The sequence below is a fragment of the Anopheles bellator genome, chromosome 2 (genome assembly GCF_943735745.2).
Source record: "Anopheles bellator chromosome 2, idAnoBellAS_SP24_06.2, whole genome shotgun sequence".
In the NCBI taxonomy this organism is placed as follows: Eukaryota; Metazoa; Arthropoda; class Insecta; order Diptera; family Culicidae; genus Anopheles; species Anopheles bellator.
Window position 1 is genome coordinate 13,119,614 of NC_071286.1, and position 25,386 is coordinate 13,144,999.

The 25,386-nt window shown below is 51.9% G+C and overlaps 1 protein-coding gene across 1 annotated transcript in view; it reads left to right on the forward strand.

The window, feature by feature from the left end:
• The window catches only part of LOC131207015 (serine/threonine-protein kinase minibrain), a 45,485-nt gene extending 20,345 nt beyond the window's left edge, over nucleotides 1-25,140 (forward strand). The window contains exons 5-12 of the mRNA XM_058199622.1: nucleotides 9,673-9,794; nucleotides 9,890-10,021; nucleotides 17,202-17,370; nucleotides 17,461-17,628; nucleotides 17,790-17,963; nucleotides 18,708-18,820; nucleotides 18,898-19,477; nucleotides 23,614-25,140. Coding sequence (XP_058055605.1) covers nucleotides 9,673-9,794; nucleotides 9,890-10,021; nucleotides 17,202-17,370; nucleotides 17,461-17,628; nucleotides 17,790-17,963; nucleotides 18,708-18,820; nucleotides 18,898-19,477; nucleotides 23,614-24,848 — 2,693 coding nt within the window. The 3' untranslated portion in view covers nucleotides 24,849-25,140. The remainder of the gene's footprint in view (nucleotides 1-9,672; nucleotides 9,795-9,889; nucleotides 10,022-17,201; nucleotides 17,371-17,460; nucleotides 17,629-17,789; nucleotides 17,964-18,707; nucleotides 18,821-18,897; nucleotides 19,478-23,613) is intronic.
• Nucleotides 25,141-25,386: the final 246 nt, after the last annotated feature.

The following is a 25,386-nucleotide window of genomic DNA, read 5'->3' on the forward strand; positions in this document are numbered from 1 at the left end:
CCCTAGATCTTAGCGTCTTGGGGCGATTAGAAGTCGCTCGCGCGCCTCTCGGTCTTGGTCTGTGGTTGGCGGCACAACGTCGGGAGTCTGCGTCTTTTGGCCGATTCTTGCGCGCGAGGTTTTTGTCTTCTTTCGCAACCTTTAGGAAGTTGCCACAAGAGACAGAGAGAGAGAGACAGAGAGAGAGAGAGTAGAACACGCACAACGATCGCACCCTTCCCGGTACAGGTCAGGTACCGACCAAACGGCAACAACCAATAGGCGTCGAGGCGCTGGGCTGACTCTGTTGGTGTGATGCCACGGGTCATGATAATAATAGACAGCCGCGGCTGTGTGTGCAACATCATCAGGCTCTGTAGTGCGTGCTCGTGGAGTCGTCAGTTGTTGTCCCAAGGGACCCACAATCTGCGGTGTGAGCTCTCGTGCGCGATCCTCTCCCTCATCTGTGGGTAGGTCGCTCGGACTCGCCTTTGGGCTTTTGGAACTTGGGTTCCAAGGGTGAAATTGGTGAGATTACAGACAACATCAACTGAGAGTAATCGTGGGAAAAGTAACCGAAAATGACGAGTGCGGCGCTGTGCTACATCTCGTCCTCGACGCTGACGCAATCCTGGCCGTCGCAGGACGATTACGGTGAGTAGGCTTACGGCAGAAGGATGGGCAAAAAACGGTGTTTGGAGTATCACAATGTGCAATTTATTTATCGTTCTGTGCTTCTGATGAGGCAAATTAAGCATCGAAACAAAGACAATGTTTTAGCCACAGGATCAAAATGAAACAGCGTTTGACGTTTGTTGAGTGATTTTTACCAAACAAATATTAAACAAATAAGAATGTATAAGAATACCTTCTTGGGACATAGTTTTTCAGGACATATTATGATGAAACGTCGGTTCGGTTAAGAACGCGCGGTCTCTGACGGCCAACTGCTGATGGAGCGCGGAGTGGAGTACCGAAGTTTGACCGTCTGCAACTTCTTCAAACTCGACTAGCAGCAGCAGCAGCAGCAGCAGCAACAATCCTTGCTACCTTGTTACGACTGCGGTCCAAACGGTGGCCTCTGACGACCTCACTTCGCTGCTTGCACTCTCGAGGACCGTCCCGGGGAAGGATTGGACGGGGGACGGTGGAGAGACTCTTGTGTAGCATAAACCGTTGTCGTAGCGTCTGCCGGCCCGCGGGCGGTGGTCGTTGTTGTGTCTGGGTCGAATCTTTTATTTGGAACTTTGGCCAAGACATCATCATCGACCCTTCAAACGGCCCGGGACGTCTGCTGTGCTACTTCTTGCGCAGGGTTTTAGATTTTTACACGATACCACCCGAGGCTGCCTTAGGGTTGTTGTTGGGGGCCATAAGAAAGCGGGAGCTATGGGCTGCAGACACTACAGGGCCCGTGAGTGGCTCTGCATTTCGTCTCTCTCTCCCTGGTGCGAGCGCGCGAAATAATAATAAAAAGTTTACGATTTTTCGAATCGGACGGTCCACTCCTCGTGGCCATTGCGCCAGCCAAACCGCATTAGCCCCGTCGGTGTTATCGATAGCGTTATGATTCTGTTCCACATTATGATGATGATGGCTCGATGGTTGTTGTGCGCGCGGTCTGCATAATGATAGCCACCGTGAGCAATGATCCTGTCCCAAATCGTTTCTTTGCGGCAAACAACCCTTGACGCGACTGTCCAGCGCCGGCGGCGGTGTCGTGTCGCTGAAATCATGTTTTTCTTGGCTGCGCGACGGCATGGCTTGAGGGAGGACCCCCGGTAAAGTGTAACGACTTTAAGATTGAAATTAGTGGCCGCCACGTGTGCTCTCTGTGGATTCTATTCTAATGAGCCTAGTGCTGCTGGACACGGTTTCTTTCGGAGTTTGTTGAATGCTTTGGACTTCGGATCTCAGCGAAGCAGTGGAGAGTTTTTTCCTTCGGAAATGAGTTTCTTGCGAGCGCCGGAAAATGGGGAAAAAACACAGGGTTCCTCGAAGCTGCTACCTGGTTGATGACTTCAGGTCTACAACTTTCGCGCTCACCGGGGGACCTATTTATGTAGTACTACATCGTCCGGTCGCTTCGATTTAATGTGGGTATTTTCGGAACCCGTCTGTTCGCGACTTCTTGATGGAGACACCCGGTGGCGGGTGTCGGTAGTCGCTCGTTGTATCCCGCATAGGCGTCCTGTCGTTCATAATGATGACGTGGGCCAGACAAAAGACGAAAGGATGTAATGCGCCGCTGGAGTACCGAAATATCTTACCACGGTGTCGAATACCAGTTGGGTTGAAGCTGAAAATAGGCAAATGAGAGGCGACGGTTGATATGATGATTATGAGATGAGATCGGACTGTACCAAGATACAGAACCGATTCGATTGGTGTCATTGATTTCAACAGTTGGATAATTTTATAATTTGACTTGGGCAACGTTATCAGTTACAGGGTTGCCACCATCCCTCAGAACATGCGCTGCATTTGGGATGATTTATGCGAACAAAAATGGAGGACACGAGCCGCTTCGACTCTTTAATTGGGTCATTCGGTACTCTGGTGTTTGACTTGCGCTGTCTTCCCAGGTCCTTTTCTAGCGTTTTCGTTTTATTAGCAACAGTTTTTCCATTCATCTTCCTCTTCACTGAAGTTGTGACGTCACGAATCTGGCGTCCGGGAAAAATAAATCGGAAAACGTACACCACCGGCTCGGGCCGGCGATAGCTTGCTTGGGGTTTGCAGATTCGATTGCGGATCACCATCTAAACATTTTCCGGGAAAAGGTTTCTTGGGTGTGGGAATTAAGGAGAACACCCGAGCCCATAGGTATAGCGAGCGGGGAGCACCGAAATCCGGTGTTTGCGGATCGTCGTCGTCGGCGGTAGCCGTGCTGCTGCCGACGTCTGTCGTCGACGTTCAGTGATGCACGACGACGTCCCTCCGATTGAAGGAGTTGTGGCTGACTGGGGGGAGGATGCTTACGGCGGCCACGATGGCAAGATGCTGTAGACGGAATGGATGGACCATCCCAGGGGGGTGGGGACGGTTGTCTAGACGGATAAAGAAACCGGAGAACCGGAAATACTTGATTGAATTACATTCGTCGTCTTCGTCGTCGTCGTCTGTTTTTGCTTGGCCCATGTCTTTGTCGTGATTTCTTTCTTCTGGCGAACTCCCGATTCGTCCCAATGGCGGGCGGAAGTTTTCGACCACCTTTCCGTCACCCCCTCTCTCTCTCTCTTTCTTTCACGGTCCCTTTTTTGGGTCTGTTGTTGCTACAGGTCGTGAGAGAATGGCGGGGGGAAAAACCCCACACGTAGAGTACGTCGGCTGGTCCGGAATGTGTCCCGGTGTCGCGGTTCCCGGCCCGATCCGGCTGTGCGTGCCATCGACCAGGATTTCCGGCCAATCGGAGCATGAATGGTCGCCCTTTCGGGGGTGCTTTTTAAGTAAAATAATATTTGAATGTTGGCGCAGTAAGCATTACAAGTTGTAGTATTCGAATCTGTTATACAGTGCGACTAAAAAGGCCCGAGATGGAAGTTTCTAGTCACTCACTGACTAGTCACTTCTCCTCACTTCTAGTTCGCTCAGTTCTCGACTAGTTCACCTCACTTCTCAAATAGTCACTGACAGCAGATGATGATGATGTCGGCCAGTCGGAGATGGACACTGATGCCTCAAGACTTTGGGACGAAAGAGGCATCCCCACGTGCGTGATTATTTCTAGGTGGAATTACCATTTGAAGGCCTCACGTAGGCCCAGTTGGCCTTGGTGAACATAATCTGAATGCAAAACAAGTACAGGGTGCAGGCGTTATTGCTTTGCCCAGCCATTCGTCCACTGCAACCTATTCATTTAAAGGAAGAAAGCATTTACGCCAACGTTCGGCAAAGTGATGTTGCCCCTTGCCTACACCGGATCCGGTGCCGGAGACACTTCACTTAGCAGAAGAGGTCCGCGTGGGTCATATCCGTCCGCCGTGGAGATCGTGTAGGATGCCGATTTCAGTCAAAGTCTTGGGCTAACTGAAGGTTAGGAACGAACAAAAATTATGGCAGCACAGTAGTAGGTCGCTTACTACTTATGGGTGGGGCCCCCCGGGGGGTCCAGTCAGTACGACATGCGGTTACAAGTAGTGTTTTGGGAGTCCTCCTCGGGGAATATAACGTTGCCGATCACCAACCTACGGGTCTACCGGATTTGGTGTCGTGGTTTTTTGTGTGGCTTTCTGGGATCTTCCAACATGCGCAGGTCCATTTTTAAGTTCGCCTAGCATGGCCGCTTCCGGGGTTACTCGGTGCGATCGTAAAAAAGGATGACCGTCAGAGCTCGTGAAGGCGTGTTGCATTTCCGGCGTGCTGTTGCACTTTCCTTGTGTCGCGTTGTGGCCACACTTGGTGGAGCAGCGTATTTTTAACTCGCGTTTATTATTAGCGCGCTCCACTCGACCGCCCGTCGGCGGCACATTCTTTGGAGATGCATTCTTTGGTCGTCCTGTTTCCGTTTGTTTTCCGGTGGCGGGGTAGAATTTTACGCCTTTTTCTGTGTGCCAAGTTTTAGCACGTCTCTCATTTTCCCCCGCTTTTTGACGGTTAATGTCCCCGCCGCGCACAGGACAATGATCCTTGCCAGTGGAAGAAAATGGGTACATAAATGGGACCACGTCTGGAGGTCACTGGTCGCGTCTCCGCTAAGACGGATCGTGAAAATCGTGTGGATGGATTTCGACATCAGCCGGGGCGTGATCGTGTGTCGCCGTTTCGGTTGTTGGCCCGAAACGGAAACGGTGGTGGGCAGCCAGCCGGTGGCGGCCGGCCGGCCAGCCGCTCGGCTGGCCGGCTGAGAGTAGAATGAATTATGAGTCTATTTTTGAACCCGTGACTTCATTCACCGGCACCACCCACACCAAACCGCGCGCATGTTGGTTGTCTCTCGCTGTTTCTCCGTCGAAGGCGTAGAACGTGCACCTACCCGGCAGCGCACACCATGTGGCCTCATGCCTTTGGAGACTTGGACTGGTGGACAAATTAATTTGGAAAATGCCCGGTAGGTGGCGAGAGATTTGAAATCGGTTCGTATTTTTTAAATAATTTTAATAAACATAACTTTTTACTTAAAAAAATCGGTTGGGGCCATTCAATCGTTTTTATAATGTTTTGTTGGAATTTTACTAAAATGCTGGTGGGGTGTTCGCAACGGGGCCACTAAGAATGTGCTGAATGTTACAGCCGTCATCCTCGAGACCGAACTAACTCTTGCGAAGGAATATCGGGTGACGGTGCCCTGCGTGGGGTTTTCCCGGGAAAAAGAAGAGCGCGCATGATAAGAGATTTATGTTGGCTGGCGTGTTCCGTGCCGTGGGAAACCGTGACGTGCGGTGGACACAAGTAGGTTTTTCGTAATTCCCTAGTCTCGGACACGGAGGTGACGTGGTGGGTTGGTAAATGCTCGGTAAATCATTGTTTGGCGTTTGTAAACCGGGGTTGGTCCGGGGTGGGTTGGTAAACATTAGCGCCCAAGTCCGTGGCCCAGTTTGGAGCGCGTAGGTGAGTGCAGGATGAGTTGGTGGCTGCGAGGGTGCATGCTGGTGCCGATGGTGGCCCGTCCTTACACCGCCGCCATGCTTTTTACCATATGGCAGACGGTTTTCTTTGGTTGAGGCGCAGTGGAAAATGGAGCTGCATTCGATCGGCGTGTTGAAATTATAATTTTACAACCATTTTAGAGAGATAGATAGATAGAGATTTTTCTTTAGAGATACAAGTTTTCCTTAATCATTAATAATCACCTCAATGAGATGTTGTCTAGAAAATCCTCAATGTTCCTTGATCGTAGGGGTTACGAAATTTCTTCCACATTTTTTCCAATTTCTGAATTTCTGGTTGTTGAAATATAAAACTGTTTCATTCGACAAAATTTAATGTGACAATTTTCGTATTAAACACAAACTTGACGGGGAAAGGTCCAACTTTGCCCCACAGTGAGAAAGGTCTCTCCGCGGCGCCCTTAGTGAGTCAGCGTGAGCGGCCTCTCATTTCACTCACCACTAATTCGAACGTACAACTGTCAAACGACAAACTGTCGAACCTGAGCAGGCCTGTTTCGGTGCATTTGGGTTCGTGGCTCATTTTGCATGAGAACGAATGGTTCGCGAATTCTCGACTCAAGATTAATGGTCAATGAACAGAGGTGGCTGGCCGTCGGATCTTCCGGAACGTAGTAGAACGGACAGAGTGGGCGGATGGATGGGATAGGAAGTGCTGCGCGGGTGTGTATGTGTTGCGAAAAAGCGGGCGCGAAGGTGTATGAGGATAAAAATAGAGCAAACATTGCGTCGGCTCGTCGTTGCGTTCCCGCGGCCGCGGCCGGTGGTTGTCGTCGGTGTCGCGCGGTCGTCTGGCGACCGTTGGTGGTTTCGGAGATTAGCTCGGCGCAGAAGAAAGCAGCCATTTTCTAGCTATTCTCCTCCGAGTGTGTGCCGTCGTCGTGTGGATGACGTGTGCAGGCTGAGGTCTTAGCCCAACACCCGCCGGTCCACCGTTCTGGCGAAACTCTCTCGCCCTTATCCCGGCCACACACGAGAAGGGCCACACAGTTTTTGCGTGGCCGACCAACTGGTATAAATAGGCCGAGAGAACCACCGTCGGTGGGAACCATTGGGAAACGGCCTCTGCCCATGGCGTAGGTGCCCACGTAGGTGTGGACAGGCACGTGGGAGGGCAGGGTACGAACCTCCGTGGCACACGCTGACACCATCATGCTCCGTGTGCTCCATGCTGGTGTACCGTTGCTTTGCGCTGGATGACGTAGGTGATGCAGTTTTTTTTTCGTTGTTTGGCTGTCAACAACGACTCCCAGAACATGACGGCCATAAGGAAGTGGAAGCGGCTCGGTTCACGAACGACCGAGAGAGCGAGAGAGAGAGCCGGTGAAAGAGATGCTACGAAGAAAGGAAATTCCACGGAACCGGTTTGCCTTGGACTACACCGCGCACAGCACGGTAAAAGCGAGCGCAAAGCCGTACAGAGTGACAGTAAGTAGTGACTCTTGGCTAACGAGATCCGATCCGATCGTTTTGCCGGCCAGTCCGCGGGTTTATCTCTCTTTTGAGAGAGAGAGAGAGAGAGGTGTGTGCGTTGAGCCACACATACCAGGACCCCTTCTCACAGACAGCGCACGACGGTGAACCTTCTTCCTGTGTGGACGATTTTCGCAATTGCACCATCGATCATCAGGGATCGTAAACTACTAAAACTCATTTTTTTGCCAAAGAATCCAATTCAATCTTCCTATTAAAGTCACTTCTGGCTTAAACGCTTAAAGCACCCCCAAGGCGCTAAGATGTTGGATCTTAACCTGTTGGTGCTAGCTTTCAAGAAATCCCTGTGTCCCATTCTCAGACCTTGCTCGCTTCCGGACATCTGCTGCAGCATCAAAGCCCGCACACGCGGCGTTGACCCCTTGGAGCCGACTTCCGTGTATATCGTGGATCTCGTGGGCCTTACCACGAGGGCCCTGTGGCCCTTTTTTGGCTTTGCCGGGAGGCTCAAGTGTAAGGAGAAAAAAGACCCAAGAAGACTCCCACGATCCACACGTCGCCGTCCGAACGTCTGCGCTGAAAAGTCTTTGCCGGGCGGCCTCGGTGCAATGATTAGCGAAATTGGCCACGACAGCTGGCCGGCTTCCGGTGCAAATCCACCGTTCGGGCGGTCCGGGTGCCGCTTCGGGTCCTCCGGGTGGTCCCAAAATCAATCTAACGTCAACAGCTGCGCGCGCCGGCCCCAGGATGAACGCCCTTCGTTTTGGGCGGCTGTAGGCATTAAATCTTTCCTTATGTGGTCTTATGATGTGAACCCCACCAAGACGAAGGCGGCACGGGCTGTTGCTGCAGCCTCGGCGTGAGTCGGCGTCGGAGTCTGATGTTTTGGGGTCGCTCGTTTTCGTTGGTTTCGTTTTTGTCCAAAACATTTATTCGCTTTCCGCTATTCGGTCTCTTCGGCGATGGCGATTTTCGGGGCCTGCAAATCTGTTTGGCATTCTTACAGTTGAAACTGCTCGTGGTTTAGCTATTTAAATTTAATTTACTTCGTTAATTTGTTAGAGATTGTTACTTTTGCGGATAACTCGAAACATTCTCGTACTTCTCATTGCGGGCGACTAAGACTAAGATATATCCGTCATTGACATTTTATTTGCAAATATTACATCAAATGAACCGCCGAATTGAATTAAAACCATAAATCGTATTGATCCGCTTCGGGTCTCTCACCTCAACTGCTGGCGAAGCGATCGCCCAAAACGAAAAAAAAAATCCGAGCAGCATGAGAAGGTTCCGTGGCTGAGTCCGGCCTAATATCTCTATCGGCGCGGCTACACATGGTGTGCTTGGGGCTGTGTGTTGTGGTGAAGATCCGGTTGTCGATCGTCATCTCCCGGTCTGTCGGCCGGCGTGTCTCGTTAGCAACAAACCTCCGGGCCGGGGCATTAGAGAAATCAGAGGCAGAAAAAAAACAGGGGAAGAAAAAATCCCCACCTGCGCCGCCGCCTGTTCGCGCTCGCACTGTTCGTAAGGAACGCACCGGGCAAAAAAGGGGAAACAATCATCGATCGCCGAAAGCGCGTGGCTTTTTTTTTGTTCCGTTTCATCGTGAGACGTCGCCTCGTCGGTTGAGAGAGCGCGAGTGCGAGCGCAGCGATCATTGACCACGCGGTCGATCGAGATGACGCCAGCAGATGATGATAATCATGATCCGGTGAGAGAGAGAGAGATAGAATGGAACACCGCTGCTACGGTGAGAAGGGAATCTCACGCTCTCACGCTGAGCGAAACGGTGATCGGAGGTGTTTCGACTTTGCCCTTTGGGGAAGTGGTGGACCCATAATGGGGCCAAGCATGCCAAGGAATGACTCACGCCGTGGTCGCATCGCTTTATGATTGATTGTGCGACGACTGTTGCGAGCCCTTCAAAGAATATTTTCTTTTATTTGCAGCGTTATGAGCATAACATTTTTGGGAAACGAATTAAAAGCCCTTTTAAAGGCGCTGGTTAGGTGATCCTGGAACACGGGACAAACGGTTTAATCTGGCTCGGGCTGGGTTCCGATTCGAGCTGCTGCTCAGCGCTCAGCTTGCCGGGCGAGATCTTCCGATCTTTGCGAGCTTTCGCGGAACTCACACTCACTCACTCTTGTGTCACGCACATATGCAAAAAAGCATGAAGCCGGGCACACAGGAGCCAGAGAGGGGTTCGTTCACCTTGCTTCCGGCTTAATTGCTGTCCGGTTGTTTTTGTTCGGCATGGTGCGTGCGCCACGACACTTTGGGCGCGATGTTTTGGAGGGAAAAAGAATGCCCAGCGTGGGGGCTCCCGTGTGGCTAGGTGTTTGTTAAGTCTTCTGGCTTCTTCTGGCTTCTTCTGGCTTCTTCTGGCTTCTTCTGGCTTCTTCTGGCTTCTTCTGCTTCGGTGCTGCCGGCGGTGTGCCGGGTTTCTTCGAATCGAATCGTATAAGGAGCTGCTTGATTGTGGAGCGATTCTGCGAAAGGTCAGCCCGACTCTCGGAAAGGTCAGCCCGAGGCTCGAGAGTCTTATAAAGCGCGAGAAGCGCGTGCCGCAGTCTTTCCAATTTCATCTCTTCGACCAACTGACAGTTCTTAGTAAACAAACTTTGTTTTGATTTCTCCTTTACAGTAGCAGCACAATTTGCATCCGGAAATGTTCCTGACTCAACGCGGCAAAGGCATCATGCGCCGCTCTACGGAAGACTGGTTACAGAAGAACACTTACCTGCCGTACATCGTGATATACACCAGGTGAGTGGGAAGCCGGTCCTGGTTGGAGTTCGCCCGAACCTAGCCCAGCTCCTTCGCAACTCCTTTTGAACACTTTCCTTCTGTCTTATTTGCAGCGTTCGATAAGTCCATCGACCGATATTCGGGCGATGCAAGCCCGGATACCGTCGCATTTTCGAGATCCAGCGACAGCCCCACTGCGAAAGCTGAGCGTCGATTTGATCAAAACCTACAAACACATTAACGAGGTGAGTAATCGCTCTGATGGATGGAATTCCTGTGCTCTGGCTGACTGCGCCCCGAGGACGCAGAGGACACACTGGGGTGGCCCCATTTTTTTTAGCCGCATTCATGCCGCGCTCGTAAAGTGTGAAGCTTGGATTGTCTCTGACCGCGACGGTTATGTGCGTGAACACGATGCTTAATACTCGCTAGCAAGGGCAAGTCCAGTGGTGCCAACCATCTCGCACGTACCGTACATTTAAATCGGTTGCCAAGCGGGCCGGTGCGATGAGTCAACCGGTGGCACTCTCGCTCCAAGGATAAGTAGAAAAAGTGCCAACCGGCGGAAAGGAAAAAAACGTGCGCTGCCACTTGACGACAAACGAACCACTCCGGGCCGGCCGGACCGGACATCGGCCGATTTGTTGGCGCCAGCGTGGGGTAGAGTGTCGTGTGCCGCCGCCGTGTACCGGGGACGGTCCACCAGGAAGTGGATCGTTTTAGGTTTTGGCGGGCGCGCCGGGTGCCGGGCAACATGACGCAGTTAAAAGCAGCAATCGAACGTGAGCCGCCGGCCAGCGGATTATTGGATGTGTCTTGGGCAGAGTAAACCCGGGGGGGTTGAAGAGTGGACATTCTTCAAGCCGACTGGAGCCTCCCATGAAAAATGTTTCCACTGTCCTTCCCGGGTCTTAAGGAGATGGTGCTCGACCGGTTCGGAACGATTCAACGAACGTGGCAAGCAATGGGCGAATCGTGTTCATTAGACAGAGGTGGTCCGTCCGTCCGTCCCTTCCACAAGGAGCCTCGACCGAAAGGTGTCCACGATGAGGACCATGGACGGACAGAGCCAAAGAAAGGGAGAGAGAGAGAGAGAGCGCGCGCGAGAGGGCACCATAAAGTTTAGTAATCACCAATCATTCGGCTCAAGTGGTCGCACTCTCGGGCCCGCCAGAAACGTCCTGCGCCATGGCCCCCACCCGAGGATGGGTGAATCTCTCGGCTGCTGTGCTGCCGAGGCTCGGTACTCTTCGGCGCGGGACTCCTTGTCCGTGTGTCCTCCGAGAGCAGCAGCATGCAATTATTTTCAAGCACCGGTCAGCTGTTTTATTGGTCGCTCGAAAAGAATAAAAACTCACACACGAGCGCCCGCCGTTTGAAAGATCCTTGCCAAGAAGCGGTGCCGATTACCGGCGAAGGAGCGAAAGTTCGGGGAAATTGTCGTTCCCCGTATTGTCGCACTTGTTTTTTGTGAATTTTTAACACGACAAGCAGCGCGGTACTTCTCGAAGAAAGCAATATGGCGGAAGCCTCCCTTCCCCGGGGGATGGACGGGTTTCGACTGACGGGAAGCCGGAACCCGGAAGCAAACAAATGGTTAGAAACATATTGGTTTACCGCTGGCCGGTTTCCCAGGCGTGTGACCAACTCCCTGCGAACCGGTCTGCGCGTGCATTCCGCGCACAATTTATCACCGCAAAGTGACGGCGGAAGAAATTGAAATTCGCTACGCCTTCCGGGGTGTGTGCGTGCAGCAGATCTATCCCACCCGGCGCGGGGCGGTGTCGCTGACAGCAGGGGTCCCTCCTGGGCTGCCTTTCATTATTGGAATTTTAATGTAAATTCTTGCGCCGCATTTTCTCAGCAGAAGGATCCGATTACGTTTCCCCGGGGACATCACCGGTTAAAGGATTTCTTCGGTGCGTGTGCTGAGTGGTCGGTCCTCCCAAGTCCGGGAAGTGTCAGGAAAAAAAAACTGTGTCTAATTGAGTGTGTTGACCCCTTCCCTAAATCGCCCGTAGCGTGTGATCTTTCCGAACCCATCGTGCTGTGCAATTGTCCAGTGACCGGCAGAGGACGCTCAAAACTGATGATGAATCGATCGACCGTCCTTCGGTTTTGGCTTTTAACTGTGGACCATCTGGTTCGCCTCTCTCGGCGTCGGATGCCCCCGGAAGTCGGACGACCATTATTAACTGTTACTTCCTGGGCAGCACACTTGCCCGGATCGTGCTAGGCCCCTTGCTTTTGCTAGTCGTGCTAGATGTGGTGGACGAGAAGTGGACGAGTTTCGAAGTTAATGAGAAGCTCAAGTAGGGCCTGCCCCACTGACCGCACCCGCACGCCCCACGCCAAAGCAATCCGCACCGCATCCGTCGCTGGTGCGCTTATTGCTGGTTCGTTCCGGTTATTACTCATCCTTACTTGCACCGCTTGCCGGCCTAGCATGGCAGTGGCCGGTGGCTGGCTGGGTGGATTCTTCCGGGCGTCTCATTTTTTTGTTGCTTTTTTTCATTTGCCTTTATCGCTTCTGCTTCTGCGGACCGGTCGGTCCATCCGTATTCGGTTTCCTACGAATTATTGACCACTTGTGGTCTATTGGTGGGGTCAACCGACCCCGATTGATTCGCCATTTGGTGGTGCCGGCCGGTGACGAAGCGGAGGTCGGATGATTTGGTTTGTGCGACCACCAACCAGGCGCCTCCACCAGAGGATTGGACCCAAAACAATTACCGATCCTGTGCGTGGCGTTTCGTTTCCTTAGCCCTAAAGGTCGTTCCGTAAGGGTGCGGCGGAAGACGAAAAGCCTTTTAATTTGGAGACGAATTCGCAAAAGGACTTCAATTATAGAAATTCATCTTATTTTCCAACATTGGCTTCTCGCACACGCAGCAACATAATGACGGATGGTGTGGATGGCTCTCTTTCGTCCCGAAGTCGTATGCCACTGAGATGCGATTTTCCCATGGCTTCTACGATCTCCGGCACCAGTGTTCGATCGGCCAACATTGTCTGCTGTCAGTGACGGCCAAACACAAAACAAACGATGCAACTTCTGATATAATATGAACGCATCCATTCGTTCGCGGTCCTCGATGTCCCTTACATTGTTTTCTGATCTTTTACGTGCTGTGTAGTGTAGTCGACCACAAGCTCTACTTGTTAGTACTTCCAGCTTTTTCTTCTTCTTCTTTCTCTCTACGGCATTTCGAACCTCAAAGAGACGTAATCACGGTTTAGGTCATGTTCCTAGAAACCCCCGAGCCACAAATGCTTGCAATTCGGATGAACATTTGGAACGGATTTCGCCCCACGGTGTTGCTGCCGCTGCGATTGCCCGGAACTTTCCCTCCACACTGAGTGTTTGTGGGTCCAAAAACACATTTCTAGTTCCGCCGGGGATATTAAGGTACTGCCTGGCATATTACAGTCCGTTTTCATTCTCCGGGCCAACAAAAGCTCACTCCATGGCCCCTCGGCCTCTTCCGTGCTGTGTTGTGTCTACCGAGAAGGGATCAATCTGGCTCTGACGTAAGAAGATTCAGCGGATCGAATACCATCCGTCCGATTCCGTCCCCAAGAAGGAATCGCGTCACAACGATTGAACTTTTTGCCACGACCCACGGCCGGTGGGGCACCCGGCGGCGCAGTGATGGCGTTGGCGATGGTAACTCCGCGCTTCGCGCTATGCTTGGCAGTGTAGTTAGTAGTGGCCGGCGCTCCACAGAGCACTTGGTGTGCGGCTGTGTGGCTGTGCACACTCTCTGGATATCGATTTTCTTCCATCCGCGCGACGGCAGTGCCGCCAGTCACAGGCCAGCCAGCCAGCCAGCCAGCCAGCCAGCCAGCCAGCCACCGCCAGCATCAGCATCAGCATCATAAGGCGGCGGGTGGCCGGATAGCGCCCCACGATGACGATGATGGTGGTGGTGGTGGTGGTGGACGTGTCCGTCCGTCCGTCCGTACGACACACCGTCGCCCAACGCCGGCGTCTGTGTCGTGGTGTCGCCGCCATCTCTGCGTGTGTGAGCGCGTGTTCGTTTCTGAGTTCCTCCTTGTGTGAAATCCGGTCTGGTGGAAGGCCCCTCCGTCCACTTCGTTTTGCGGTGGTAGTGGTGCCCGTGCGCGTGTGTGTCCGTGTCTGCTACACACATACAAACACGCGCACCATTCTAGGTTCCTCCGAGCGGGCACTTTTTTGCGCCAAGATCCGATCCGTCGGCCATGGGGGAATATCATCGCCCGATTTTTGGTGCATTTCCCAACCCCAACGGAGCTTCCACTGCACACTTGGCCACGGACCGACGGGTGAAGGGTTGCAGAAGTTTTCCAAATTAAAATGACGATGAAGCCGCCTCGTCGTCTTCCTCCTCGTCGTCGTCAGCATCATCGTCGGTTCCGATCTAAACAGCGAGAGAGAGAGAGAGGCGCCCAAAAGGTTTGCACCGGAAAGTGCACCAAGTACTGGGCGTCTCCATTCGATAAATGTTTTCTTTTTTTTGCCTCTATTTCGCTATAAACATGGGCTGTTTGGGGCCGTGTTTTGTTTCATTTACCCAAATACTGGTGCTTCGCTTCTTTTGACCAGTAGAAACATATTGTAAAATATTCCATTCTTCGTGGCACTTCCTTTCCAAAAATCTTTTTTTTTTACTAATATCCACGTTTTAGCCCACGAATGGTGAGTTGCTTTGCCATCTGCGCAGAAATGGACGCCGCCATCGTCCGCACCGCCGTCTGGCAGCAAAGTGCATCCTCTTCGGATATGGAGTGCAGGGAAGTCGTGCGGGAGATGTCTTATGGTTCGGAGGGCAAAAAAATGGCAAAAAGGACCACAGACCCGACCGACACACCTTCTTCTCGCTCGCGAGGTTACCGTGGCGGTGGCGGGGTCGCGCTCTGGTTGAAGAGAAACGAAAGAAAGAGAGAGAGAGAGAGAGAGAGCGGTGTATGTGTGTGTGCAAGAAGATGCATCCGCAGCAGCGCTTAGAGGTGATGGGATGCCGTAGCGGTCCCATCGTCTGGGACGGCGCGCTTAGCACGAATCGATTCGGCGAAAATGGCTCCCAATCCGTCGCGATTGTTGTCGCATATCGGGGGCCATCCGAGATCCGAGGATGCGGAACGCGGGCGCTGCGAAGCGGCCGAAAAGAAATGCGGACTGCGAAGAAGAAGAAGAAATTGGGCTCAAACCAAAAGCGAAAAAAAAAAAATGAAACAAAACCACGCCGCCAACCAGTGGGAACGCGAACGGGACGCGCCCCGAGTGTGCGACTTCACGTGGAGTGTGTTTTAAATTAATTCACTTTATCGATATGGTGCCCCAATCCCCCGGTACACGCACACACGTGTACACACCAGACCCACCTCTCATCAGCTGGCCGCGTTGCCTGGCGGCTGCTCCGAGCCCGAGTCGTGCGCGTGTTCGGGCGTTCGGTATGCATCGGCATCACATCACCCAAACGGTCACACTCCCCAGCGTCCCGAAAAGCTGTCGCAGACATGTCCCCACCCCAACCTATCCCTATCCTCTGTCGTCTGCCCAGTCTGGTGGCCCGGTCCTGGTATGGTGTGCGTGCAGAGTTCCCGGTCGCACCAACACGCTGACAGCACTGACGATTCCAGACGGCGGGTGCAAAGGACTCTGCGACAATAGGGCCTGTCGAGACACGGCAGCAGCGGCTGCAGCGGCGGGGTGCGAGAGGGCCGGGACAGGATCCGTAGACCACCATCCCGTGTGTCCCGTTTTATTCCAGACGGGAGCGCCCAACTCTTTTCGTGGTGGTGGTGGTGGTGTTCGTTGTCGAGAGCGAGAGCGAACGAGAGAGTCCCGAGAGCAGGCGGCATCCCCGTTAGGTTAGGAAAGGTCAGAAAGGCTTCCCAGGCAGCGGTGGCCGTGGTCGGGACGCTCCCCTGGCCCTGGAGGAATGAGCGAAGCCGAGCATCGTTGATGATGAAGGGAGTGTCCGCCGCCGTCGCGCGTTCCCGCGCAATGCCAGTGAAATTAAGTCAGCCAGAACCGTCTCCAGACAGAGACGGTACGGAGATTAATCGTTCCGGCGGACGGGTTACGACTCACCGTCTTACGGCGCTTTCCAATGACGACGGTGGCGAGATTTGTAATGCCGTCAAATTATTCCGTGGTCCCTCTAGTAAGCGCCCGCGAGAGAGAGTTAGCCAAATAAAATGTGACAGAGAGAGGCCCCGCAGTAGTACTGGCAGCAGGTCAGTTCCTTCCGGGCTTTGCTCTACAAGCCCGCCAGCCAGCCATCGCGAATTGGCCGCAGTTCCTCTGGATTCGCTGTGGCTGTGTTGGTGCCATTCCGTCGGTCTCGTACTGGTTCGCCGGGGTCTGTAGCGAAAAGAAGCGTGCACTAGGACCCTCCAAAATGGCAGCTTTTTTGATCCATTTGGGGCATCCTGCATCCAAACACCGCCAGCCCTTGTAGGTCACAAACTCCGTTGCGTGAATGGAGTATGTACATCGCTGGCGCATCGCTCGCTGGTCTCGCATGCTCTCCTGTTACTCTGGGCCGTAGAAGAATATAGTTCATTTGTTTGTTTTAAAGAAACTCCGTTGAAAGAGGCCCTCGAGGAAGACTTCGCCCCACGAAGGATCCTGTTTTTTTGCTATCGGTTTGGGCCGCCATCTTAGCCGCGTGTTTGCTTTGCCGGGGGAGGGGGCGGTCTGCTGGTGTGGACGTCTAATCCGAAATGAATTAAGTTTCCCAACAGAGCTGGTTCAGCTGTTGAGTGTTGTCACATCCAACACCGTCTGCCGTCCGTCCGTCCGGCCTGTCTTTGTGTGGTGTTGCACAGCTCACGGAAGCGCTTTATGTTTGGGAAGAAAGGAACGGAAGGGAATCGAGCCGAAAATATAACAACGTTTAACAGGGAGAAGATACAGTAATGGCCGCCAGGACCTCCTGTCCTGATTGAGCTGCTGCCTTCTTATGCCGACACGCAGTACCGACCGACACTCCTTCGCGCAGTCAGATTGTGTCAGATGCTGCTGCCCGAGTACGAAAAGAAAGAAGCTCTTTGTTCGCCCAAACTCATCCCTCTGGCCGGGGCGAGTGCGGCCAGGCTGTATCATGGCACACCGGATGTCTGGCAGCGACGGCTTTCGCTCGGCGGAGTTCGTCGGTGCTTCTTTTTCCGCACAGCAGCCGCGCCTGGCCACACTCTTTTGTTCTCGATCTATGCAACATAATGCAAGTGACAGTAAACAAGAATCAGCACAACCCCAGCAACGTAACACCCGCATGTGCCGTGTGGCCGAGGTTGACTGGTGTGGTGGCTGGATAGCCTGAATTGAAAAACTACAAAACTTGCCGATGCCCCAAACTTATCAATCCACCCAATCCTATCTTTTAGCGGGTCGACTAACATTTTTTTCTCTCTTCCATTTCGTCCCTGTACCAGGTTTACTATGCCAAAAAGAAACGAAGAGCTCAACAGACGCAAGGCGAAGACACATCCCACAAGAAGGAGCGGAAGCTGTACAACGACGGCTACGACGACGAGAATCATGACTATATCATTAAGAATGGCGAGAAGTTTCTCGATCGATACGAGATCGATTCACTGATCGGTAATGGTGTTCAAAGCGTCTTTGTTTTGGCAGCATCATAGAGCTACTAACTAACGTGACATTCCGTTGTTTCCTTTCTTCACACGACAGGTAAGGGAAGCTTCGGGCAGGTGGTGAAAGCGTTCGACCACGAGGAGTACTGCCAGGTGGCAATCAAAATCATCAAGAACAAGAAACCCTTCCTAAACCAAGCACAAATCGAGGTGAAGCTGCTGGAAATGATGAACCGGGCTGATGCAGAAAATAAGTACTATATCGGTAGGCAAAACGAACGACAAATGAGGAGCCTCTTCCGGTGCCCTGTTTTCCTTCCAGGCTGTGGAATGGAACAACAGTGGCAAGCCGCGGAGCCAGTCAACCACACCCCGATCGACACTGACCGCTTTTCTCCGTTTCCCCTTTCTCTTCTGCATTTTTAGTTAAGCTAAAACGGCACTTTATGTGGCGGAATCATCTATGTTTAGTATTCGAACTGTTATCCTATAATTTATTCGATCTACTGCGCAATACAAACTTCCGCGGCGTATCACTGAACCTGACGAAGAAGTTTGCCCAGCAGCTGTGCACGGCGTTATTATTTTTAAGTACACCAGGTAAGTTTCTGGCTGTTCTGGGCTGGGAATTTGCACCACACGTGTGTGGTTGGTGCAGTTTGTTGGTGGAACTCGGAAGGAGGGAATTTGCGCTTAAAATTCATTGCATCTTGCGTAGCTCTTGCGCTCACCACGTTTGTACTCTGCAAAACTAGCCTCGTTTCTGGCGCAATTGGCAAATGGTGTAATTTTAATTATATTCTATTGCTCACCTGTACCACTGCAAATGGTGTCCTTAGTTTTTTGTGCCTCCCCCTGGTGGACGCCGAACGAGGACGTGAGATATTTTTTTAAGTAACACGGTGCGATGTGCAAGGCAGAACCACTTTGTGCTAAACTTGGGCAGGACGCGCGGTACCCGTAAATAGCTCTTTAATTTGCATTTTATTACCATACCGAGACGGACGGACAGGGAAATTTAAAATATACCATTAGCTGGCTACCGCCTTGTTGTTGTAGGTTCGGGGTGCGCGCCGCTGACGGCAACAGTTTAGCTGCATTTTATTTGTTTTCCAAACCGCCAATTTCGTATTGCAGTGGCCGCTGCCGGCCCGCATGGGCAAAAGTCCGCGTGTATAGGCGCATTTACATATCCGTTGCAGTGCACTTGGTGCTTGTAACAGAAGGGATGTGCTCTGCAGTTTGGGGATGTTCAAGGACCAATCATAGAGTCGCTAAAGAGCTTTCGGTTTTGGCGAAGATCGAAGAATCGCTCCTCATAGTTTCTGTTTCGTTTCGTTCCAGAATTAAATATCATACACTGTGATTTAAAACCTGAAAATATTCTACTATGTAATCCAAAACGATCAGCAATTAAGATAGTAGATTTTGGCAGCTCCTGTCAGCTGGGACAGCGGGTAAGTGGTGGCAATCTTCGAATAACCTGGGGCGCGCAATCAATCTAGCCTGACTGTCGTTTTTCTTCCTTCCGCAGATATATCAGTACATACAATCACGCTTCTACCGATCGCCGGAGGTACTGCTGGGGATCCCGTACGACTTAGCAATAGACATGTGGTCGCTCGGGTGCATTTTGGTCGAGATGCACACCGGCGAGCCGCTGTTTTCCGGCTCGAACGAAACCGATCAGATCAACCGGATCGTGGAGGTGCTCGGCATGCCACCGAAGCACATTCTCGATCAGGCCCACAAAACTCGCAAGTTCTTCGAGAAGCTCCCGTCGGACGGTAGCTGGGTGCTGCGGAAAACGCAGAACCAGCGTAAATACAAACCGCCCGGCTCGCGGAAGCTGCACGACATCCTCGGTGTCGAGACGGGTGGCCCGGGCGGCCGGCGGCACGGCGAACCCGGCCACAGCGTGTCGGACTATCTTAAGTTTAAGGACCTCATCCTGAGAATGCTGGACTACGACCCGAAGACGCGGATCACACCATACTATGCCTTGCAACACAACTTCTTTAAGCGAACGTCGGACGAGAGCACGAACACGGCCAACACGATCAGTTCGCTCAGCACGAGCCCGTCGGTCGGCGCGCAGGACCAACCGAGTCACGGTGAGTACGCGGGGGGCCTGCGACAGCAGCAGCAGCAGCAGCGCCACCGCGGCTTGCAGTTACCACCCAAGGTGGCCTCTTCCTCCAACTCGTCCCATTCCTCATCCCATCACTCATCGGTGTCGGTGTCGTCGAGCGCCCCGCACGCTAATCGCAATCACCACCACCAACACCCGCCACCAACGCACGTTAAACCGAAACCAAACGCCGCCATCCACGCACTGACGGTGCTGGCGAAAGACTCATCGTCTCCACTGTCATCCTCATCATCGTCATCTGCATCGGGTTCATCTACTACCACAGCATCATCATCATCATCGTCAGCTCCCTGCGGTGGTGGTGGTGGTGGCGTCGTCCGCGGCGGAGCCTTTGTTTCGCGCTTTCCCATGGCTTCGGCAAACGAACTTTGCCACCCGGAGCTTGGCGATCGCTTGAAGAAGATACATATCGTGCACCACCAGCCGGCGCCGCCACGTGGCGATGGGAAGCCACTACTTGTGTCCACTCAGCGCAAGTAGTAACCCTTCGTGGGACGCTTCGGCGACACCCACAGTACGCTGCCATTGTTGTGACCGCTGGGGTGTTGCTGGTGGTGGCGGTTCTTCTAATCACTAACTCTCACCGCACAAACGGCGATGAGCCGCTAGGTCTATACGCACCAATTCGATGCTGCTGATGGCGCAGGTATTGATACAGGATACTGCTGTGCGAGTTTCTTCGTGTGGTGTTACACTAATTGGGGTGCGATCGTAGCCTTGCGGATGTGTTTGAGCCTTGCGACCGACTAACCGACCGATCGTCCCCAAAACGAGAGGAGGATGCGTTTTTATGTTTGTGTTCCCCTTCGGGTCGTAGTATCCGACACCACGGGAGCAAAGGAACCCGACGCAGCGCGCAGCTCGCCAGTTGGGGGCCGCTGAAACCCGCATTTCAAATAAGTTGTTTTGGGTCCCTTTTTGAAGTTGCCAGCCCGTGTGTTGTGGACCCGTAACCTCTCCTCGTACCGCACCGATGCCTTATGGTTCTCTTTATTCTCTTCTTTCTCTCTCTCTCTTTCTCTTTTTATCTGCATTTACCACTTTCCTCGATTGCTTGCTAACAATTAACAATGCATCCGCTCTACTACTCGATCGTCCGCCTACACGCGCGCGCGCCTACCCACAACCTACCCCTTCTCACATCACATCACCGTCAGCATCTGCCGACGAGCGTCGATGACTCGAATCGGAGGATCACAGCCGGCAACAGCAATCGCAACCGCAACCGACGGCTCCTCCGGTAGTGCACCGTAATAACAGTAATAAATAGACGGGAGAGAGGACATCTTGTGCTGGGCCACTTTTGCACACGTTTACTACTAACCCGCGCGCGCTCCTCTCCTGCGTGAGTTTTGTGAACGCCAGCAGTAACTCGGCCCGGGTCCGAACCGCCGCCAACCGGCGTGTTTGTCTGTGTGCGTGTGAGTGTGTTGTGCATGCGACAATTTTGACCGTTCTAAGCGCCGGATAGGATAGGAACGGAAAGCCATCATCATTCGACGTCACACGATCATCATCGATCAGCACACGATGGCGCCCTAGTGTATGTAGTCTAGGGTTACACACAGGACATTTGTTTGTTTCCTTTTCTTACTAAACCAATAGAGGCCAATCTCTTGTCAGCCTAATTTGTGCCCAACCATCATCAGTAGAAGTGTAGGAAGACGGGCGAGTTTAATATCAGACAAAGGCGCAAGAGCAATAAACAGCAACGGAAGAACCGGCTGATGGCTCCGTAAAACGTTACGGACCAGTGGCCCGTAAAACGCGAAAAGAAAACAACTTAGACATAGACCTCTAGCCAAGCATCAGCCATTCATTCATTCGTTCGTTCGTTCATTCCGATCTTCCATACGTGTATTTGTGATTGTGACTGTGTATTCGTGTCGATTGTTGTTTATTTGGTTCTTTTTTGAGTTTCACACCATAGAACAGTATTTTTGTTTTGTGTTTACCACAGAGCAGCAGCAAGGTAGGGATAGGGATTGTGGCTGACTGAGCCGCAGAAAGAGAGGAGCTACATTCGAGAGTATTAAGTAAGCAAAACAAAGCTAAATGAACCTGACGGTAACCTACGGTGTCAAAAGGAACTTGTGTACACAGCAGCAGTTGCATGGAAGGAAAGTACGATTTAAATAATAATACGAAGAGCTAATTTACCTGCAAAAAAAAACAGATTGGGTGTCAAGATATCTTTTTTGAACCGATACAATACAAAGTAAAGAAGTACATACAAACAAACAAATAACAAACAAAAAAACACAATAGTAATAAAGCGGAAGGGACAAAATGAAAGGGCGCGTCATCGTGCGGGGCAGCAGCATAGAACGCCAGCATATATTTAGAGTCACAACCACAAAACATAGCCGCAAAAACTGCGGGGTGCAAAAACGTAGAAAGTGTAGCAGAGACAACGCAGGCCAAATTGGAATTTAAAGCAGCCATCCGCTGCCATCGTTTGTGTATTAAAGGTTTGAAAATGGCAAATGGGATGGCTGATGCACGAGACGCGCGACACTCTGATGTTTGAATGATTGTGGCCTAGGCACGGAGCTACGAGCAAAGGGCATTCGATTACGAAATCGACACACTCCAACACTCGGTAGACATACAAACAATAGGAAGATGGAAACCGAACTGACGGAACGAATCACACACATTGAAAAAATGTATACAACCCGACCTAAGTACCAGAAGAATACGTTGCATTGTAGTAGGGAAAGCATCACAAAATATATTTAGGGATAGCAACCTGATCGTTAAGATAAACAAAGAATGCAAAACAGATCCAATCGACGCCGAAGCGCAACAAACACCCCATTTTTGGTGAACGATTTTTCAGCATTTGGTTTCTTACAAAATGGCGAGACTTTACTTGCGATGAATCTCGTAGGCTTTGGTTACTGCGATCTTACTATTATGGTTTTGGTCGTTTTTAGTACATTTGTACTAAAAGCTATGCTTTTACACCCGTCACTATCTATCGTTTGCTTCTAACACAATTCTAAAACAACAATGTTGTGCACAGTATGTGCATAGCTAGTAAATTATGATTACGACAACCCGAAACAGTACAATGAGTACGATGGCACACAATCACAAAGTGAACGGTAGGTTCAAAGTAACGCCTAACACACAAATTAATTTTCTTTGCAATAGCATGCATAACGCGCACAGCTGTGGTGAAGATAGCGATACATTTTTTCGACTCACTTGGCCAAACCTGTAGCTAAAAATTATTGAAATGCATTCCGCACAAGCTCTAGTGCGGACACTGTTTTCCTTGTGTGCAGCATGTTCTCTTTGGGCGGTTGTGATGTGTCTCGGTATCGGTATTTTAGTTCGGAATGGAAAAGCTATCCCTACCGTTATGATTACATTCATGAAATACATTCCATAAACACATTCACATTTATAGTGACTTGAAGCGATAAACTGACAGAACCAAACCTGATATTAGTACCATAACTGTATAGACAGAGCGAAGGAGGCGTTGGGCGACAAAATGCGTTGGTAACGCATAGAGCGGGGAACGTGCGGGAAACGCTCGACAGTAGGCCATGGAAGCAATAGCGGAGAATCAAATGAAAACCATAATGCCAAACCGAAACGCAAACCGAAACTCAAACCCAGACCCGTTCTATAATAACCAGCTTCAAGTGTCGCAAACGTTTGCGTGCGTTCTGGCATGGCGCAGACGAAAGAGGGAGAGGAGAAAGGTAGAAAGAGAAAGCAGGCAGGAGAACGTAGGAGAAGGCCGCACTCTACTAGTTAATATTTAGGTAAATGTCCTCGCTTTTCTTTACTAACAAAGGTGCTTATAAAGTGTCTGTTGCATGCTTTTTGTCGCACCCTTTCATGTGTTTATTGTTTCATGTTTTGTTTTTGCGTTTAATTGTTTCTTAACATCATGTGATTATCATAGTTTATTGATGGCCTTATTTTGACCACGAATTATGAATCTTTTACCACCCGCATTGATTTCCCTCATTGGTCCCCGTTATATTTTGTGCACGATCTTTCAATAGCCTGCCGTCGTTCTTGTTTTGCATTGCATTTGCCATAGAAACGATTAACCATTGGTTTCCCTTCTCGCAGGTCTACCATCATTACTTCAGCAACAACAGTCGTCACAATCACAGAGCAGTCACCAACAACAGCCACAGGCGCAGCAGCAGCAGCAACAGCAAACACAACCAAAGTCACAATCACAAAACATCGCGCTGCTGTCGCAACCGACGACGGCAGCAACATCCGCAATGGTTGGTGCGAACGGTGGTGGTCTCGCTAGTGCTGCCGCCGTCGCCAGCAGTGGAACCGGCGGGAACGGTGGTGGTAACGTCGGGAGCAGTAGCAGCAGTAGTGGCATCGTTGCTGGTGGCAGTAATAGCAATGTCAGTTCCCTGACCTCCCTCACCTCGTCGTCCTACCCGCTGGCCATGGACTGTGATCCGCCGGTGAGTTCTAGCACGTACCAGTCACACCAACCGCATCAGTCACAGCACCAGCCGTCGTCATCGACCGGTGCCGGTGGTCGATATCCGGCCACCACCGTAGGCGGTTCATCGACAGCAGCCACCGGTTCCTCGCATTACCATCGGAATCGATACCTGGCCCAGCAGCAGCAGCAGCCTGGCCAGCATCACCAACCTTCCATAGCGTCCCACTTGGTCACGGGAAGCTCCGGTATGGCGATGGTTGGCGGCAGTCACAAAAGTTACGCACCCGCTTCGTTACCACTGGACCTCGGCAGCCACATGGCGTCATCGCTCGGGGGCCTGATTCTGCCCGATCACCACGCCGCGGCGCTGTCCGCTGCGGCCGCCATGTCGGGCAGCTTCCTGGCGCACAGTCTTCCGATGGGTGGTGGCCCCGGTTCGTCCGGCGGCTATGCACCGTTCTCAATGAACGACGCCATGCTGATGGCAGCGGCCGGTGCAGCCGGAGTAGGGCCCGGTGGTGGCCTGATCGGTAGCAACAGTCTCGGCGTAATCGGGGGACCGATCGGCGTCTCGGCAGGTGTTGGTGGTGGTGGTCCAGCGTCACTTGTGGTCGGTTCGTCACCAGCCGCAGCCACCGTCAGCGGTATTGGCAGCCATCATCTCATCGGGGGCACGGGTAGCAGCATTAGTAGCGGTAGTAGTAGCAGTAGCAGTACGAACGGTGCAGGAGGAACCGGTGTGGCCGGGCCGAGCAATGGCGGCGCGGGTGGTGGTGTGTCGAGCGGAGGGAGCTCGAAGGGCCACGGACGGGGCGCGACGTCGAATGAACGGGACGAGTCCTCACCGATGGTGGGCGTTTGTGTCCAACCAAGTCCAGTCATCATCCACTGACGATGATGATGATGGTGGTGGTACCTTTTTCGATCGTTTTATGATTGAAACACCTCGTTCAATCGCTCTTTGCGGCCACGGCTCACAGCGGCGCGCTCTGGTCGAGCGTCATCATACATCGATCATCCTCATTTCCCTCCTGGCGATCGTCTGGGTCCAGGGATAAGCCAATAGGAAAGGAAAAAATGAGTTAGTCAGTTCCGATTGCCTATATAACTGCTCAGTCCGTGAGCAGCAAATACGATTCGATTAGCCAAAAGAGAGTAGCAAACAACAATGACTGCTTTTTTAATGAGGGAGCAAATGTGGAGACCAATCCAAGATTTTGCGACCGGATAGGTGCATGTGTGTGTGCGTATGTGTGTCCGCGCGTTGTGATTGTTGCGGTTGGTTTGCGGAAGCCCCTTTTAGATGCTTCCGAAGGCCTTTGAGCACTCCGAAATCTTATACTTGTGTGCTAGAACCCGAGCGAGAGAGAAACAAGAAACCAAATGTTTTTCAAAAAACAATACAAACTAAACAAACAAAAAAACACACA